General features: G+C 32.5%; 1 protein-coding gene across 2 annotated transcripts in view; it reads right to left on the bottom strand.

Moving 5' to 3' along the window:
* Ptpmeg (protein tyrosine phosphatase Meg) overlaps positions 1-21,672 on the bottom strand; it is a 595,691-nt gene that overhangs the window by 241,247 nt on the left and 332,772 nt on the right. For both annotated transcript variants that reach the window (XM_089247192.1, XM_089247198.1), the window contains 2 exons: positions 20,451-20,660; positions 15,754-15,865 (listed from right to left, as the gene is read on the bottom strand). In XM_089247192.1, coding sequence (XP_089103318.1) covers positions 15,754-15,865; positions 20,451-20,660 — 322 coding nt within the window. The remainder of the gene's footprint in view (positions 1-15,753; positions 15,866-20,450; positions 20,661-21,672) is intronic.

The following is a 21,672-nucleotide window of genomic DNA, read 5'->3' as shown; positions in this document are numbered from 1 at the left end:
AGCACTTACCTGTTAATGCAAGTGAATACTTCAATATTTAAAATATATATACGTCTATATTAAAGATCTTTCATCAATTTATCTGTTTCGTATTTAGCTTCCAACAAATAACTTCACCTTATAACTTTCATTTGATCGTATATTTCATTTCAGTTGATTAGAAGATGAATGATTGAAGTTGATTAATAGAAACATGAATTGAATAACAACTTGCACACATGATTTGTCATACAAAAACATTTTATTTCAAACATATGTTCATAGAGAGTTATCATAATCACAATTTATTTGTTGTACTTTTCTTAGAAATCGCACCTTTCAAGAATATAATTTTTTGAGATTCATTAATTTTCATTTGCATCTTCAAATGTTGATTTACCTGAAATTAGAAAGAGGAAGAAAAAAACACCTTTATTATGCTTATCAATCTTTAAATGTACTGTATATTTGATTTCAAATTATAACAGTCTTTAGTTGCATAAGTAGAGATAATTCGTGCACAATAGCACTTTGTCGACTCGCCACCATTTTATCACAGTAGGATCCAAAATGCATCAACTGTGTTTTACAAGGGAAGCCTGGCATTGCACACAGATGCACTTGTTCATGTCTAGATGTATTTACCTAGGGGTTCACAAATCTTAGGAGCCAACATTGCAAAAAAGAAAATCATACTGACACCTAAAATTTTCTATGCAGATCACAAAATATTTGGAGTTTATGTCTGCATCTTCCAATATGTGAAGATCATCACCAAGTGCTGAAAAAGTTGAATAAAATTTGTTTTTACTTTGGATTATTTCTCCTAAAAATATGCATGGCTGCCAAGAAATTTGGCCGGCACCTAAAATGTTTTTTCAATTTTTCGAGCCATGGTTCTACCCTAAAATTTTGGTCAGACAGATGAAATGAAAAAACCTATTGGCACACAGCTAACTTCAAATTTTCACTTTACTTTCAGCTTCGCTCTAAAACACATCCTTAGCAACCTCTTGTGGATCGGGGAACCCTATTTAAATTAACATAGAAATTTTGCAGTGTTGTATGGTCTTACTAGTTAAAAAGTATGATATTATTTGTATATGATTATTACAATATTACAATTAATATGATTTGTTAATTATATTAATTGTTTTAATATTTCCATTCACAAAATTTGCTAATCAGTAAATATGATAATAACATTTTCAAAGAATTAATATTGCTTTTCAGTTAGCAAAGCTTCTAAAGGTTTTTTTTAATGTCCTCCATCTCATTTATATAGCCAAGACAGGTTTTTCAACAGTATACATGTTTTTACTTGCACTGGTCAAATTTTGAGTGGTACAGGTAGCCATTAAGAAATCTATCTTAATTTGCTCAATTCAATTATGTCAAAAAGAGTTGTTCTTTCAATAGCATCTGAAAAAATTATTATAATAAAGAAAATTACTCATAGCAAGATATTTCTCGAGAAAAACCAATATGGTATGGACTAAAAACAATGCCACCTTTCCCCCCCCCTTGCTTATTTTGTTTTTGCACATATAAAATGTGTTGCTGAAATTACAATAATTTCAGAGGGAAGTATGTTTCTGTTAAGTTTTATATTGAGAAATATTCAAGTGATTTTACAGTTTACAAGTTTTATGAATTTTCTCAACTTAAAATTGAATGTGTATAAAATAGGTTATTTTATTCATCATGCAACCTAAATGAAAGACTGAAATACATTTCTTAATAAACGTGTGAATTTATGTAATACAGCCTCTCCGAAACGCTATTATGTCTGCGATCTGATATAACGCCAAAATTCTTTGGGTGGGATGGTGGCATTAAATCGGGGGTTCGACTGTATTTGTTCCACTAGGGTTGTTGATACAAATGAAATCAGTGAAAATGATGCGACACAATGTTAAAATTTATGTCATTAAATCATGCATGGAAATATTTTATTTTACATGAAAATAATAATGGAAACTGTTGCTCAAAGTCAAATACAAAGAATTAAAATTACCTTTGTTTGCTCTGGTAGAATTGTTCGGTAACCTTGAAAACCTTCACATAACTTCGTAGCTACCTACAGCCAAGTTCCTGGGAAACAAAATTTTTCAAGAGTTAGAAAAGTCTCACAAATGTATATATATATATATATATATATATTTTTAACTATAATCACTTTTAACATTTAAACTTTAAACAAGCATTTATTTTTTAACGATGTTGTTTGTAAACAGCTATATATATATATATATATTGTATATATCAGCTGTTTACTAACAACATCGTTAAAAAATAAATGCTTGTTAAAAGTTTAAAGTTTAAATGTTAAAAGTTTCAGTATATATATATATATATATATATATATATATATATATTTATATATATACTTGTAACATTCAAACTTTAAACTTTTAACAAGCATTTATTTTTTAACGATGTTGTTAGTAAACAGCTGATATATACAATATATATATATATATATATAGCTGTTTACAAACAACATCGTTAAAAAATAAATGCTTGTTTAAAGTTTAAATGTTAAAAGTTTCAGTTCCATAACATCTCAAAATGTTATATTTTAAAGTTCTTAAGTATTCGACATGGAAATTTTTTTTCTGTCATTACCCATACACACAAAATCAAAAACAATTTTTGGCAAAAAATTCAATTTGAACACACACACAGCAAGGCCATAACCCAAATACTGAAGTAGTAATATGTTTCAAACACTAATCTGCTTCCTTTCATTATAATATATATACCTCAACACTAAAAACTGTGCCTGAAATAAAAACTTTGTTTTTTAGTCCCATTGTACGAATTTCATTTTTTATATCAACAAAACAATATAATGATTCCTTATTAAATATTCATCTCAGAGCGAGTTACAGAGTGCAATTTTTAAAGTAGTAGCATATGATTTTTTTCCTGAAAATTTAACTTTCACTAAGTATTACAATATTGTTCATTTGAACAGTTTACAATATCAAATCTATATTTTAATCCTTTACACTAAATTTAGTGCATGAGTTTTACAAAATTTAATATTTAACATTACTGCCAATTTTTACCATGCTTTATTTCAATTTCACCATTACTCATCACAAAAAAATTAATTAAAATTTTTGTCATTTAGGTGCTATAATTTATTATCAATGAATTGTATTTGTAATTATTTATTTACGCATGTGCTCAATTCATTTAGACATAATTTTTCATTAAAAAAAATTAATGTAGCAAAAAACATAGAATGTAAAATTTCAATTTGATATTATCGTAATTGAAGATTCATCTTTCATTCGCCATGTAAATATTTTCAATACAACCCAAAATATACATGGGATATGATATTGATTGATATTGATTTGATATTTGATATTTTTCTAGCATTACCAAGTGGGATCCACTGCCCTATTGATTGCGTGACATTGTGTCCATTTACATTTTTAAATAACACATTTACCGAGCAAAAAAATATTAATAATATCTCTAATACTTTTCTTATATAGTTTGATAGCAATAAAATAATTCTTACCTCAGTAATGAACATGCTAGCACTTCGTCGTGGCTTCGATCGCCGATGTCAACATACACTCATACTACAGCAGGTTTTTGAGGATATAACGATGAATCACTTCAACTTTGATGACACCGAAGATATAATCCAAGTTTTTTCTGTCATTATTATCGTAAAAAAAATTTTAATTCGAAAAAAAACTGCATATTTCATCGCTAAATATCACAGCGAGAGCTCGCGGCCAGAGGCGAAATTTCCTCTTTTCCAAGATGGCCGCCGTGAACTACTTTTCTTGCTGCTTTAGGACTGGTGCTAGGCAGTCCTTAGCAGCGGTCCTAAGTACCTACTAAAAAAAAGTCCTTAGCTTAGAGATAGAACCGAAAAGTCGAACTACTGGCCATCTAAGAACAAATCGGGGCTTAACTACTTTTTTTCGGCTAAGGACCGCAGAGATAGTTCACCCCCCTGATTCGCTTTCCCCAACGAACTTCAGTTTTTAGCACTTTGACTACGATGCGCGGCGGCGAAAAGATATCCTTGTCTCTGGTCATCCCCTCTCCAGTGTAACTGAAATTTTTTTTCTTTTCTTTTTTTTTTAGTAGAGAGTTGTGATGCGAATAAAACACGTGAAAAAGGGAGGGAAAGCAGTGACATTTTGCAGTTTCTCGGAATTTTCGTAGCGAGATTTCGGCTGTAAACAAAAGGGAGAGAGGAATAAAATAGGAATATCAGGAGAGAATTGCGGTAAAAAAGGACGATTGCGTCGAAAGTAGGAAAATAGGAGGAAATTTCTAAAAAATAGGAAATGTAGGAGCGCTGTGAGGTCTGCATTAGAACCGTGGAGTGGGTCAATTTGACCCAAATCAAACTTCGTTTTCATTTATCTCGAAAAATTAGATGCAGATGTTAAAAAAATTCCGTGACTTTTCATGACATCATATGGATATTAATTCACGAAAATTTTATTATCTTCACATTTTATGTTTCTGAGTTATAAGCACTTATACCTATAACTGCGGTTTATGTCATTTTGACCCAATGTCCTATTCTATAGGAAAAAAAGGGTGTAAAATTTTCTTGGAAGTGGTTACCCATTCTAAAAAGCATTTCTAAATGAAGATAGTGAAGAATAAAGGTCTTTTTCAAAGTCAAGATCAATTTATTATCAGAGCAGATTATATTTTTTCAATGGAGGAATGGCAAATAGAGCTAAATATTTTTTTCCTTCATCAACTTGAATACCTGGAATTCTGAAGGAACTCAATAAAGATTTTGGGAGAGTAAACGCTTAACTCTAAAAAAAACCTGTAGTTGAAATTTCTGTAGGCAAACGATGTCACAGAAAAAGAATAAAATTCTGGCTTGTACCAAATACGTTTCGCACGGATTTCCAAACCTTGGGAAGTATCAGCGTCCAACGAATCTCTCTCTTTCAGAGCACATAGTGATGCAACTGATCAAGCCATTTGAGAACAAGGGCAGAAATGTCTCAACTGACACTTTTTTTCACTACACTGAAGCTGGCTCAAATACTAAACCTTAAAACATACAAGATTAGTAGAGACGGTGAGACGAAATCGAAGAGCAATATTATCTGACGTAATAAAGATAGTGAAACTGCAGTTGTATGGAACAATGATGCCACAGTGACAATTTATCAAGGAAAGAACAATATAAGTTTTCCATTACTCAGCACGCTTCATCTGGCAGCAGGGCCGGATTTAGGGGGGTGTGAAAGGTGCGGTAGCAAAGGGCTGCACAATTTCAGGGGCCCGCAATTTTTCCAAAAGAAACCCTTTCCTTTCTCAGATGTTTTGAAAATTTTTGATTAAAATTTCATTTTTTTCCCATTAAACTATTCATAATATTGAAAGGTGTTGTTCAGTTTGAAGCTTTTTTAGTTTTACTAGGTATGGCATTAGCTTATTTCAAAGAAGAAAAGAGTGTAAATACAGGGCCACAGCTAGATGCTTGGTCACCCAGGGCAAGGGCGCATTTTGGTGCCCCCTCGTAATGTTGAAGGTAAGGTTTGAGAATGAAATTTGTGGCCGCTCTGGTCCAGCGCCCAGAGCACGACACCCGCCTGCTCCCCCTAGTTGCGACCCTGTGTATATATATAGGTGGTCGCATTCTTTATCACAGGAAAAAGCCGGCCTTTCTTTCTGCGATTAAAGAATAAGAATATATTAACAAAGAAGAAATACATGCTTAGAGCATGTATATATTGATGACGAAACTTTGCTGACGGGGGGGGGGGGGGAGGAAGGGAGTCAAAAATGGCAAAAAATGTGCTTACTTAATATTTTAACGGCCCCTAACAATCTATTTTTAATGTAGTTATATCATTGAAAAATGGGCATGTGCTTTTAAACTATGTTTTATTTTGCGTCAGCATACCATTTTGCAAGCCAGTACGGATATAACAAAGTTCATGTATAACAAACAAATTCATTGTTTTTTTCAGACAATGTTATAAGCAGGTCCAACTTCATATGTTATGCAAGGAGCAGAATTGGTAAAAAAACCCTAAAAACCGGGTTTTTTTTAGTTTAAACCATTTTTTTGGTTTAAATAGCATTAACATTAAAAACAATAAAAATTCTTAAAAGTCATTTAAACTTTTAATAATTAAAATAAATGTTTATTAATGTAATTAATACTATTTACATATTAATTAATCAATAAATATTTCTAACATTTTAACAAAAACCAACTTTTGCAATTTAATTATTTTTGCGTAACTCAATGACTGACTGCGTTTGAAAATTCCTAATCATGTTATTAATCATATAATATATAAAGATGCTTTCTCCAGTTACTTTCATTATGCTTAATTAGGAAGCTAATTTGCAAAAACTATAATAAAAATTAGGTGAATATACTGTATTTAATGAAGCATAAATAATGCAGATTAATAAGCGATGTTTTACGATATACAGGGTGATTATAACTAAGGTTCTGATTTCAAAACACTGTAAAAAAAGAAAGATTGTCCAAATGACTTGAAAATTGACATGAATATTCCTGAGGGTTAGGTATGAGTTCAAATGCAAAATCTTGAGAAAAAAAAATGAATGCACAATGTCATTACAAAGTTCATTTTTAAGGAAAAAGATACTTATAAAAATGTAAAATTAATGACATCATCCAACAACGTGGGAAATTTGTTTGCAGAATGGAAACAATAGCCAGTCATGGCAAAATGATAACTTAATTATAGCATTATACGATTTCGTAATTCACGAAAACATCACAAAAAAGTGAAGTAATCGAAGAAACTATAGCTTACTCAAGAAATGCTAAATATGTTGTCCACCATGTTCTGGCTATGAGGTGAAAGCACAAAAATTCTTGTTCAACAACAGATCAAATTATGCCATGGTCATGACCAAAGTAGTCACTTGACGTCAAATATGACGTGAAAATTTTGTCATTTTCTCTGAATGATGTCAGTCAAAAAAATATTCATGTCATTTCAAAGCCATTTACTGAGCACGAACAATAAAGGTCAGGAAATGAAGTGATACTTGATGACCTAAACGAAATGACTTGATATTAAATGGCGTAAATTATTTTGCGTCATAAAAATCACAAATTTCTTTCAAACTGAAAAATTCTGTTCCAGATGAAAATATCAAAATTATCCAAAATGTTTTTTAAGGAACCTTCAGAGGGTGTTTCAAAATTACCTGAGGCCTATTCGTTACTGGTTACAAGATAAATGAAGTACCTTTAATTGTGATTTTGTTTAAATAGAAATGTAAAACTTTTCAATGAGAAATTGTTCATATAAATTTATAAACACATTAAATTATAATTGCTCCCATATCATGTTTTTTACGAAAGATCAGAGAATCTAAAATCTGCCAACAATTGAAAAAGATGCAACAAATTCTTTGACGTGTACATTGAACTAAAAAAATTGATTTTTTTAAATCTTTTTTTTTCGATAACTATAAATAATGCAAATAATTACATTTATTATTATATTACTATATTTTTCAAGGATAAAAAAAATAAAAGAAACGAAAAAATAACTGCCATCGGCTAAACTTAGCAAGAGATTACTTGACGGTAATTGTAATATAACTAATCAATACTTTTAAAGTCTCCTCAAAATAACACAGAACAGTTACTGCTATGATAGCGTGATCGATAGAGGCATGGCATGAGATACATAAAAACAATCCTCGAATGGACTGGGCTCGAATCTGACCAGCACCAGAAAGTCTTACTTTTTTTCCCGTCTCTTTGAATAGCGCATCTATCTTCTGTAAGTCAACCTATTTGCAAATGGTAATTTTTTTGACTTTTCCAAAATGGACATAATGACCATTTTATCACGTCATGTTTGAGACATTTTATGATTTCCAAAAAACGTTTTTATTGACGTCAGGTGACAACTTGAGATGTGGATAAGCTTGCAATTCACCTTTATTAAACCAAATGCGCCCCCATGTTAATATTCCTGAGGAACTTCTAACATATAGGGGTACATATAGTGCGCTGAAGCTTGCAATTCATAGCACTTATGACCACTGTTCATAACATTTTGAGGTACCCATCAAAGCCAGAAGTTGCAAGGGTTAAGGTCAAGTGAACTGACGACCGGCAAAGTGCCGTGCCATCCTGTTATTGTCAAAATGGATCTTCAGGACTGCTTTGCTGGTATTGCAATGTGCATCTTGATAGAAGTTGTTCTATCCACAACACTGATGCTGTGGAAGTGCCGAAATGATGTGGTTGCACAAAATAGATTATACTGCTGGTTAAGTACAGCATTATCTACTTGCACATTTTGTACTTTTTTCTTTTGCTAAAGAAATTTCCATTCAGGAGTCTCCATGCAAATTTTCAAGTTATTCTGACCAGTACTTATTGTATAGTTTTGGAATCAAAACTCTTCAAATTATAATCACCCTGTATATCATAGCTGATTATTTTTCATCAATCTGTTACTACTATACAGTAGAACCTTGATTAAATAGGTTTAACCATGTGAAAGTATAAAAAACTGTTGAATATTAAGGCTGGGTGATATACAGTGCGAGATGTGCTATTTCTTATGGGAAAAAAAAATGAAAATGTCTGTGAGGTAATGTAACTACTAGTACACTAGTCTTTGTCCTTTAAAGACAGCTGGTGTCTTTATTGGATTATAGGACCACCTGCCCCTAGCATGATGGTGTCACTACTGTTGCTGCTTCTTTGTGAAGAGAAAATGAAATTCTGTGAGATAATACATTTAGATGTATGATGCAATCCTTATTCATGAATTTGCTAAAGATAGAGCATCAGAATGTAGCCAAAAGTTAGAAAATATGGTAAAAATGAGAAATTTTGACTTCTGTATATAACTTTAAATAACTAAGATAGTTCATATGAAAAAAAATACATATATTCAGGCCACTTTTATGAGACTTTTTGAAAAAAAAAAAAAAAACTTATACCATCTTATGCCATTTAAAGATATACCATCTAAATGTACCCCAAGAATATAAAATGTGATAAAAATGAAAAATTTTGGCTAATAATGAACCAATATGACATTTTTCAAGGAAAAAATTTTCAAAAAAATTAGGCCACTTTTATTTGATTTTTTGAAAAAAAACCACTTGGTTAAAACCAAAGTTTAAACCAAACAATCCTGATATCTGAAGCCTGTAATATTGTGAGAAATTAAATTTTTGTTTTCCGGGTTTGTTTATACAAACTAATACCATAAAATAAATAGTTCTCAGAAGTACAGAATTTCAAGTTATTGTATAGATATTTTCACAGATGTTTATAATTTCATTATGTGGAATGTTAGCGAAAAGATTTTCAAAATCAAAAGTCTCAATGGATTTAACCCCTTAGCTGGTCAATTTTTTACCAGAAATGTTCACAAAAAAGTCACTTTTTACTGCATATAATTAAACACTACACTTAATAGAATAAGAAAATGTGAGAATGTCTTTCTTTTTTCTTTTCACTTTTAATACTTTTACATCATTTTTTATTTTATTATTTTGGAGTACAAAAACCCCTAAATGTTTCCTTTTTGAAAGTACTCTTTATGCAATGAGGAATATTTTAGAGATTTTAAAAACCTCACTCAGACTTTACATGTGAACTTTCATGTGCACAGAAGGAATACCAGTGAAATTGAACAGAGGACATGGAGAAAGTAGATTTTTCACGTCAACCTTGGTAAAAATTTCGACAGATTTCAAATCGTTATCAGAGCTGAGCACACTACATAAGTCATCTGAAGAATAATCCAGATAATTGGAAGACAGCTCTGAATCTGTGTCAGAATTCAGTTCATCATCTAGCAAGAATGCATTTAATTTGTTCATTTCACTTTTAATTTCCAAAAAATATTACAACAGTTAGAATTTAAAAGCGCTGCATACACTAGAACAGTGTTTCCCAAAGTGGGCCATATCGCCCCCTGGTGGGCAATGGAATGTGCAACGTCCCTTATGGGAGTTGCTTGCCCGGTTCAAAATATCCAGTAATTGTAGTAGCAAACGACAAGTGGAAAATTATCACAACTAAACTTTCGCATGGAAATATTTTTTAAGTTTGGGCGTTAGTTACACAATTTTAACACAGAATATTATTCTACATAAAACCCTCTATTCAATATTGAGAAAGGAACCCTCTCGCCAGTTTATGGTCAGTCAATAATCAGTCTCTTATTTGCCGGTCGGGAAGCCGAGGTTGACAGTCACTTCGATGCAGTGTAGTCTGGTCAGTACCACGGAGATCTCTCGGTTGGAGACCGGATCACGTCGATCAGTTCCAGGGTGCCTCTTGGTTGAGGGCCGGATCAGCTCCAGGGGGCCTCTCGGTTGAGGGCCGGACAAACTCCAGAGGGGTCTCTCGGTTGAAGGCTGGACCAGCTCGATGTTACGTTACTGCCTGTACCTTTAGACGAGGACAACTGCTATGTTATTTTCCGTCCAACACCAGCAATAAAGTTTTTTCAACTATGAAGATAAAATAATCTTTTGGTTCCGGACCTGCCGGAAAAAAAATTCAGACACTTTAAACTATTTCATTTTGAATAACTATTGGATCATTTTCCCAGCCTAAGGCCAAATAATGTGGTAGCAAGACGGAGAACCGTCTAACTAGAGGGTTCTAGTTTGAATGAACAAAACAAAGGAAGAGCAGAAGAGAGAGAGCGTTGTTACAACTTACGGCCGGTATTTAAAGGAAAAACTCCCGACAGCACGTGTCTAACCAAGCCAATCGGCTTCAAGGTCGCCTCATTTGCATGCGATCGCAGGCGGATGTCATCACTCTCGGCTGCAGATGAATAGCAACAAAAAATACGCATACATGTTTTTATGTGACGGCGACTTCAGACTTTTACGCCAAGGGCCCATCGCATGTTATAAATGGACAGTGAGAAATAGAAGCTACAGGTGTAACATAGGATCCTGTGGGTTCACTTTAGTTGCGATGCGATGAGAAGAAAAAATTTCTGAAGAGGGGGGCAATGGAACAATAAGTTTGGGAAGCTGTGCACTGGAACAAAAATTCCCGCATCTGTATAGGAAAATGATTTTTATTTAATGGTCTTGCACCTGCACATGTATATATATATTTTGTGAAAAGCATTTCAGTGACATGGACAAGTTACACCATCTGTTGAAAAATGTGGATACTAAATAGTCTCTTTACAAGAATTAAAAATACAAACAAATCAAGTAAGGAACAGAGAAAATACTGATCATGGAAAAATGATGATACTGTCCAGTTAGGGACAAGTTTGGGTAGTCCGTACATTGTATGGGCAAACGGGTTAACATGATCAGTTTGGAGAAGATAAAAACTTTGACATTGTTATTAATGATGAAATTAGATTTGCTGTTATCGATTTCTTTGAGAATTCTGCGAAGCATATTGAAGAATTTTAAACCAATTTTGTGATTGTAGCTACTGGTATTGAATGTCACAAATCTGAATTTAATTTGGTTTTTTTGAAATCTGACTGTAGCAAATAGATATGGAAATTTAAGATTATCATTTGCTATTTTTAGTTTCTTAAAATTGTCCAAGTTTCTTTTACAGATTTCTTTGATAGGTCTGTAAATTTTACTATATGTATTGTTTAGAGAATATTCGTTGATTAGAAACTCTTTATAAAACACATTGTAAATAACAGAAAAATTATTTGTAGCCTTATCCACAATCAAAGTTATAAACTTTTCTTTGAGTTTTGATTTCTTGTAGAAATTTTTTATCCTCGATGAAATTGCCATATGAAATTTTGTGATTATTGAAAAAGGTCTTTATATCTTTGCATATGTGAAATTTTTATTCCATTAAGTCTTCCATAAGACATGCATATATTTTTGAGATACTTTTTAAATGATTTGATTTATTTCATATGAGATTGTATTGTAAATTCTAATTTTTAAAATTTTCTTCATCTGAAATAAAACTTAAATAAAGTAAATAATTTACACTTTTACTTAAGTTACTACTTAACTAAAAGTGTAAATTATTTACACTTTCCAATATGTCTTTAAACATATGAAGAGACCATAAGGTGCTGGAAATGTCAAAAAAAGTATTTAGGATTTTTTTTTCACAAGTAAAAGTTATGCATGACCGAATCTGTAAAGACTCTACATTGAATATCCACAGTTTTGTTATCTAGCTGCTATGCAGTTGTCACTGCTTCACATCACGAAAATCGAAGGTGTGTATGCAGAGTCATTCTTTGGAGGGGCACAAGGATTTCTTCCACATAAACGTTTTAGGTTACTAACTCTCAAAAAGAATTTCAAATTAAAAGATTGTATAAGAATGTATATATATCTATTTCAAAATATTTAAATTTTCTGCAAAAGTATTTATAATATTTTTAATTTTTGATGTCCTTGAGGGGCACTGGGTCCCCATGCAATTCTCAGATCGTGCCTTCAGCAGAAATCCAGGTTTGCAACCCGCGATTGTGCAGTGGTAATCGGGTAGATATGATTTTCTAAGGTTTACAACCTTGAGTTAGCTATCCCTTTGAAAAAAAAAAAACTCTGCTGCCACAACGATCATATAGACCTACAACACAAATGTGTATACATTACATTTCAAATACATACATTAGCAATTTGGAGGATAGATGGCACCCTTTCACTAAGCGCAACACACGCCAAACACTGGACACACACACAAGAACACAGTTAAGTTACACAAACAGAAAACTGACATAGCTACCCATATTCAGGTGTGAAAATATTGTGGGAGATGAATGATAGTAGATCACAGTTGTGGACCCTCAGGGAGCCCCCTTCTTTTCCCTCCGAGGATGAAAATAAAATCATTCCACCAAGAAATTGCTTTGCAAATATTTATGTGATTAGGGAATCAGAAGATAAACTTCAGAACCTCATTTGCTTTAAATTCAATCAAGATATATTATTGAAAGGGCTAAGTTTTTCCAAATTGGAAAATCAATCAGAAAATAATTTATGGATTGATTTTTATTAGTAAATATGTAATGTGCCTTTAATTATATTTATTTTAGATTTATTACATGTGTGAAATTCTCAGTATTCATGGATTTCTTTGCAAGCTTTCTCTACTAGTAGACAATGAAAAAAAAAAAACCTTGTAATAGCTGGTAAATTAACCTCTTTTTTCTGATAAACCTTTGAATTGAACATATTTTTAGAAATGAACTATTTGATTCACCGAGATAGCACTGAATGATAGAGGGAGGGAGGGGGAACCATACCCTAATTTTTCTTTGAAGGAACCCACTTTCCCTCTCAAAGGACCTAGATTTTGCTAATAATCTGCGACCCAGGTAAATCAGAGTACAGCAGCATCTTTGCCTCAGTATCATGAACCTCATTGAAACACCATTGCGGGACAAAGAATGGATACATAAAATACAAATAGCAGTATTTCAGTTTCTGTTAATGAACCCAGCAGGTAACAATTCAATTTTTAAAATGCTTTCGAATTATGGACAGCTAAAAATGTCAGTGAATTCTGGAGATTTAAAATATTTTTTGTAGAGATGTAAAATTCACGAGAATAATCTTTCGGAGAATATTCTCATAAAGGAGAATATTCGAGAATATTCTCTGGTAGGACTACTATTATAAATAACTTGAGAATATTCTTATAAGTTTGATGAGAATATATTCTTCACTTAACAAAATCTTCCCATAGAGTATTATCAAGAATATATGCAATACATCTATTATAATAAATAATCTCGATAAATAACTTGAGAATAATTATTTTTGATAGGTATATTCTCTAATAATTTATAATAGTAGTCCTTTGAGAGAGACTCTTGGTCTCGGTCTCTTCCATCAAGATGGGAATATTGAAGTTTGTAGACACCACAATATTAAAGTTTGAAACAGGGTTTAAGCTGGATTAAAAATTCCTTTCGCAAAAAAGCGAAAATGGAGGAAAAAGCTTTAGCAAAATGCTACAATGCTAATGTAATGATTGATGGTTGGGTGTCTACTTGTTGCGTACCTCCTGTATGCATTTTTGCGAAAGTGGCTATTACTATTTTTGCATTATAGGATTTTATTTCACATTTTGCGAAAAATGCGACCATAGCTTAAACCCTGGTTTGAAAGCAAGAAAATTAAACCAACATGGCTGAATTACACAACTTTTAAAGAAATGTGAGTGATACAGAATTTTAAGTGTATGTGCATTGAAGAAAACAGTTCTGTATCTTAGAATGAAGGTGATTATATAAGAATAGCTTCCTTTATCAATCAACTTTGATTTAATTCTTTTGTTTTGAATTTATTTCTGAAAACTTATCTAATTTTAAAATAATTTTTTAAGGTTTTAATCTAAAGGTTTCTAAAATCTTTATAACCAAACTTTTAAAAACTCTCATCATGACATGGAGATTATTGTGAGAATATTCTCGAACTAAAAGTTGTTACTGGGGGTGATTATACCAAAAATTGTTTTGTTGTAAATGTTTCAGGTAAAACTGATTTATATGTCACAATATAAACAAAATTAGTAAAAAAATTTAAATTATTTAAAAGAAAAATGAATATTCTCGATTATTCTCTAATTTTTACATCCAGGAGAATATTCTCAGAATATTATTGTTCTCAGAGAATATTCTCACCTCACATCTCTAATTTTTTGTACAAGAATTTACCTTGTTAATTAGACAATTTTTATTTGTACATGATTTGCATTTTCGAATCTTGATTTTTCGAACTTGATATAAGTTGTTTTGGAATCTGCATTTAGTGACGCATTCATTTGGCTAAGGTTCTCTCTCATTTGACTACAACTTTTTCCATCTCATTAGCCGAATCGCTACAATTGATAAAAAGTCGGGAGGGGGGAAGGGAGGCTCTGTACAGGATGTTCTTTGAGTCCTAATTTGAGTTTTATCTGATCAATCGCTCACCTTAAAGGTATGGTATCAACTTAAAAAATGTTCAAAAAATGCTGCGTTGAGCAATAACTCTGTGCCAATGTTCAGAGTAAAAATATATTGCCAAAAAATCGAAATTTTTATATGGTCCTCTGATTTTCAATTGAAAAATTGTTTCCCTGTCTCTCCTGAGGCCAACAAAACAATTCAATTTTTTCAAGTGCAATACCCGCTGAGATATTTGAGATCAAAATCAGAGAAAAGTTTGGAAGAGAACAGCATGAACTAACAGACATTAATGCTTCTTTCCCTCATTTATGCTGTTTCTTTCCAACTTTTCTCTGTATTTTGAATCCAAATATCTCAGCCAATGTTGCACTAAAAATGTGGGATATTTAATTTTTGTTGGGCGCAGGAGACAGGGCAACAACTTTCTAATTCAAAGTCAGAGGGATCTTGTAAAAATTTTAAATTTTTATGTAAAAAGAAAAGATTTTTTATTTCATGACACATATTTTCATTCTTGAATTAAAACTTACAGGACGCACTTCATATACATGACAATTACTGAAGTTATTTGGCCGCAAATTGGAGGTGAACTGTTGATCCTAGAGCAGTGCTTTTCAACCACTGTCATGTATATGATCAGGCCTTCCACTCACAAAAAAGAAATCAACCAGGCAGCAGGCTTCCAAAGGTTGAGAACTACTGTCCCAGAGGCATACTTCCAATTAGAAGAAAATATTCAAATAACAGAACTCAGATACGTCATTCAACATATTGCAAGAGGTTGCATAGTTATTAAAATGAAATAAGTTATCAGTTTTGTCCACAAAAATGCTGTTTTAAAAAAAATTCAATACATGGGGATACTTACATTAAAATCATTACTGTAAATATGCCTTGATATCCTGTATACCCCATCATCATCATCAACATAATTTATCTGCTTGTGTTGAGTATCAGGTGTGAATGAAACACTTCCCAAGCTAGAAATAAACTGTTAGGCATGAGTTCAAATGCAAAAGCTTGAGAAAAAAAAAAAAATGAATGCACAATGTTATTAATGAGTTCAGATAAAAGATTCAATAAAATAAATTGATCAGCTCAGTTTACTAATAATATGAATAAATTTTCAGTTCAGAATTAGAATCAAACTTTCAAATAACTTATTTTAATAGTTAGATTGTTTCATGGTTTCTTCCCACATGTTAGAATAATTTTCTGCATTTCTTAATTAGATTGTGGTGCCAGAGTTCATGATGAAATGGTGCTGTCCCTGCACCTACTACTTAGAAGTAGTGAGTACTTTGCCTCAACATACCCATTCCAACAGAACAGTCTGAGCTAGGGTTTCCGAGCAGGAACTCCCACACCCGCCAGTTTCCTGGAATTTCTTACAATTTTCAGCTCCCAAAATCCTGGGAAATCTGGAAAATTACTGTTGCAATATAGTAAAATGTAAAAAAATTTCAAAAAAAATTAATGGGAAATATTTGTTGAAAAATTAATTTTCTCCAGTAACACTCAGGAAAGAGATAGTTTTCCCCAAACAGTGTTTCCCAAAGTAGGCAATGAGACTATTCAAGAGAAAGGGATACCAGTCTCAGACACCATTTGGGGGCCATGAATGGACATAAAGGGGCTATGGGGGGATGTGTGAGAGGAGTTTTCAAAAACTCTGATAATTTTTTCAAGACAGTCTTTGTAAATATCCGTGCCTATGGACAGAAAAATAGAAAAAAAAACTAAAAGTATTGCAAACGGAAAATCGTACTTGTTTCCTCTATAAAATAAACAGAGCTGAAGTGTTTTTTTTCCTTTTTGAATATGCGCTATATACATTCCAGATGCACTGTAATTGACCAATATCCTCCTGGGAATGGTTTTGCTAATGCCATTATTAGAGCCATGCCCCCTCCCCCCCACAAAGCAGGGGCTAGTAACAGGTTCTGATTTCAGGCCCCAGAGAAGATTCTCATCATTTTTTTTCTCGTTGCTACACTACAGCAGCAGCCCGCCAAGGAGCCTAGCCTTGGGGGCCCTATGGCATAATGTGGTGGGGCAATAATTTGATTAGCATTACTGCTCATTCACCTATGGCAATAGCCTTTTTATATGTTGTTTTTTATGCATAATGACAGTCATTGTCATATGCAGTAATTGTCAAACTTTTATCATCCGCTGCTTCTTTTACCCTAGTCATGGTTCATCTGCTGCTAGCAGAAAAGTGCAGTAGCTATTGTGCATTCATAAAAGCACCGCTTACGAACAGATTCAAACATCAATGGTTAACAGGTTGTCCTGATAGAGGTTGGTGATGCTCCTAAGAGCCAGTAAGCTCACTTTGAGGAACACTACCGAAATGGAAACACTTGTAATGAATTCCTGTACGTTCATGAATTACTTAAACTCAAGAATAACAACTGTGTGGAAGTGCAAGAATATGAATCACAGACAAGCAATATTGAATTATTTTTTGCATTCAAAATTCACATATCGAAAGTGTTTGTCACATAAAGGTTGGTAATCCACTTAGTTCAAACATATAGATCAATTTTCGCCACCTGATTGAGCAATTTGCATGTTTTGGCCTTTGTGTTCATATTTGTAATTCTGATGGTGTTTGAAAAGAAATAAAACTATCAACAAGCGGAAGCAAATGTTTATTGAATATACACTGTAAGTACAATGTTTTCTTTCCCTTCAAAATTTTGATGTCAGTATTGCGGTGCCACCTCCAACAAATAAGAATTGAAAGCTGTGACGGTACGGACAATCTGTGTGTGTGCACGCATGCAGGAGAAAAAAGAAAAAGAGTCAGTTGATGGCTAAACACAGAAGTGTATCGACATGAGTTAGGCCTGTGTGGCGTTAATATCTAACAATGTAATTTTTTTTTTAAATTATGAAATTATGTTTTAAATTATTGAAGTCAAATCGCTTCCCTGAACAATGAACCATGGCTACTGGATGAAAAGACTCAGAGAAGACCTGAAGGTGTTAGCAAAGTAGTTGGGGGGGGGGGGGAGCCTGGATGCACGGCCAGAAGAAAAGTCATACACTTAAAAAAATACAATACCTACAAGGGAGTTTTATGTCGAAGAAGTATGTGTGTATGCGGGGCATTGTTGAACACGAGCATCAACACCAGAAAAAGTGAGAAAGAAGTCAAGTGGTCCTTCAGAACAAAAGGAAGAAAAGGCCAATGTTCCATAGATGGAACAGTTTTTTATTTGCAAAAATATCTGGTAAAAATTGATTCAAATATTTCTGGTGTATTATCGTATATAGAGAAGAATTCAAAGTATTTTTTGAAACAAATTCGGAAACTTCATGTTAATTCAATATTTTTGAAGAATTTTGAAATTTGACATTTTTTGGGCATTTTTTCCCCCATTTCAATTAAAATTCGCCAAAATTTCAATTTTGAAGTAAATTGAAAATTATTTTGTGTGTTTCACAAATTACATCAGATTACAACAGATTAATACATCAATCAAAGTAAATCAATTAGTTTCTTTGTACTGTTAAACATTGAAGAGCTACTCGTTTTCAAATATACATGTTCTATTTATGGAACATTGGCCTTTCAAGAGAGCTGGATTCTAGGGATATCTAATATGCAGTGCACTGCCTCGATTTGCCCATTCGAACCCCAGAGGGTGGTGTCATCATTTGACATGTGTATGGCGGCGAATTCTAAGTAATGTGAAACAGAGGAATGTGCTTTCTGGGGAGTGAATCGTTTATATTTATATTGGTTGAGTACTTTTTATTATTGCATTCTTGGAAATATATGTTTTTGTGAACTGCAGATTAATCAAACCATGATCGGTAATCGTAGATAGTCTTTTTATGTTCAGCTGTATGTAACCATGTGTGGAAGATATCTCACATTAGAAGCTGTAGGATATTTAGAAACATTTAGATATATACATAATTAGTAGGATATTTATAACTCGCCTATATATGCTTATTACTTGCTAATGAAAATGGGAACATCACGGATGATGTTATTGTTGAAAATGATCTAGAGACAACAGCTCCATCGATGAATGTGGAATGCTAGATATACATATTTTGCAACATCGAGGACGACGTATTAGAAATTCACGTAACATGTTTTTAAAAAATGTAGGGCAGAAAAAGTGCAACACTCCTGTGAAAGTTTCAAGAAAAGGCAGTTTTAAGCAATCCAAAAAAAAAAAAACAATGCATGGGATAAAAAAAATTCTTTCTAGAATTCGATCAAAAACCTCAGCTCTGGATTCCATTTGAAAAGATTTGCCATATAACCATTATAGCACGTTGAAATAATTCATTCATAGTTGCAAGAAGCAGATCTTATTTTGCATTTGAAATTCCAAAGAGGAGTCAAAATAAACCTTCTACGAAAGAAGGTTCACCCAGGTCCACATTGTCAACTGAAAAAGATGTCAGTTCATTTGATGGCCATTATATTGTGTCTGCAACGCAAGGACAGTGTGCAGTTTGCCAAAAACACTATATATAAATGCTACCAATGTGACAAACGGGTCCATCAAAGATGTTTTCCTTCTTTTATCACGGACATTATAAAAAAATTTGAATTTTCATCACTCACATTTTTATGGTAAAAAAATCGGTATGTGTTGCGAATTTGAAATAATCCAGAAATAAAAAATCGCGAGAATATAGGCGATACCAGTTTCCGCTTTCACTTCTCCCCAAGTGCCAATGTTCCATAAATGAAACATCATGAAAAACGAAGAAAAAAATTTTTTTCTTCAAATTTCAAAGTTGATCTATGCATAGGCATGCAAAAATTTCAAATTTTAAAACAATGAGTGATTTTATAGTTTGGCCTTTAAACGGTTAAAGATACCAGCCATAAGTTAAGAATCAAACTCATGACAATTCAATTTCATCTTACAATCAGCATCTGTACATCTGGTTGAACTAACTTGCACATTTTTTCAGCAAAGAGAAATCTTCATTCATGAATCAAAAAAATATGTGTTCATTTCTGACGAACATACAGTAGATCCTACACACACACTTGAAACATTTTTCAAAACATACTTTGAAAAATGTTGTAAACACGAGAATATCTTAATTGAAAAATCTCATTGAGCATCAGTCAAAGTTGAGACGATGAATACGAGTTGCACCAAGTGACAAAATGTTCCAAATGGGAATGCTATAAGTGCACTATCCACTAGCTCCATACATGGCTCCATAAGTGGCAGTATAGCATAAATTTTAGCACATACAATAACAAAATATATAAATATTTTACTGAATGAAAATTCACACTTATTTAGACATTGTGTCTAAAATCATGACAAACATTTTCGGGTCAAATGAGATATAGTATCTGTGAGTAACCTATATCAATCATCAATGAATTATCAATATAAATGAATTAATAATACTCATGATTGTTAATAAACATTAAATGAATCACATCACCAGCAAATCAGCTTAAACATTTATCACAGACAAGTCGTAATAAGCCAAGAGGGAAGGGAAAAAGGCTACTGTTTTCAACATACATAATAAGGGTTGGCAGTTTTCAACTACTGTCCATACCTTTTATTATTAGTCCATGCTTCTCTTGGCTTCCTATCATGTTCAGAAACCTTAACTTTATGGCTAAAACTATCATATGGACGAATCTGTGCAGTGGTTGAAGAACCATTCATTCTAGCTATAATCCTTGATGGTTTTTTGTCACAAGTTTCATAAATTTCCTTGCTAGCTGCTGATGAAGTCTGTCTGATATGCCGCCTACTTGGTGATCTGTTAGAGGAAAGATAAATGAAGAAAGATGTCAATTTTGTTCAACTGTTGTTTTACATTCATATTTCCTAAGAGGAGAAGCTGTAATTTTAACAAATATTTAAACATAATTTTTCACTTGAGTACTCGTCACATTTAGATATTTTGTGTGCATAATTTTTTATTGAATTAAATGTTGTGTAAAGAACTTTGTGTCTTCACTTATGGCTAATAGGACTGGACAATATTGAAAAGTTTACATCGCGATACATTGCCAATCTTACATCACAATATAATGATATATCAACATATGCAGAGTTCCCACTCAAAAAATTAAAAAAAGTAGGACGGGAGGGAAGGTATCCCCCCAAAGACAACAAAATCATAGCCTAAAGAAAAAATAATAAAAAATTTACTTATTTTTAAAAATTTAAAATTAAATTATTTTTGTCATAGCACCATTTTAGTATCTTATAAGAGCCACAGTAAAATGACAGAAACGACTTGATAACAAAAATAATTTTGGGCCAAAACATTGTACTAGCAACCACAGATAATTCTTCTCTTTTCTCAAAATATATTGGTATATTACATTATTTTTTTCCGAGGTGTCTGGTTTGTTAACTCTTTTGCTCGATGCACAGCCAATTATAAAGATTTAAGTTTTCTTAAAAATGACACCAGTGGTCTCCTTCAAGAACTTTCAAAAGCACAGTGCAAATTTTGTAAGCGCTTTCCATTCTTTTTAAGAACATTTTTAATCACCACTCAAAACATACATTAAAAAAAATTGGTTTTTGAACCCTCAAACTAAGCAAAAAAAAAAAAAAAAAATTAGTAAACCATATAGCCTCACATACACCCCCAAATAACCTTAAAAAAATACATAACTATTGCTTCAGTAGAACCATTAATTGCAATCTTGCATTATTTTGCAACATTTCGATACGATTCCCTATTCATTAAAAAAAGTTGCATAAATTTTGTTACAATTTGATAAAAAAAAATAAGATAAAACCTAAAAAGTAGGACA

The sequence above is a fragment of the Pholcus phalangioides genome, unplaced genomic scaffold, assembly GCF_987345545.1.
Source record: "Pholcus phalangioides strain wild (caught in Gottingen) unplaced genomic scaffold, Ppha-v1.0 ptg000003l_1, whole genome shotgun sequence".
Lineage (NCBI taxonomy): Eukaryota > Metazoa > Arthropoda > Arachnida > Araneae > Pholcidae > Pholcus > Pholcus phalangioides.
The sequence above is the reverse complement of the archived record's forward strand: the minus strand, read 5'-3'. Positions and strand labels throughout refer to the sequence as shown.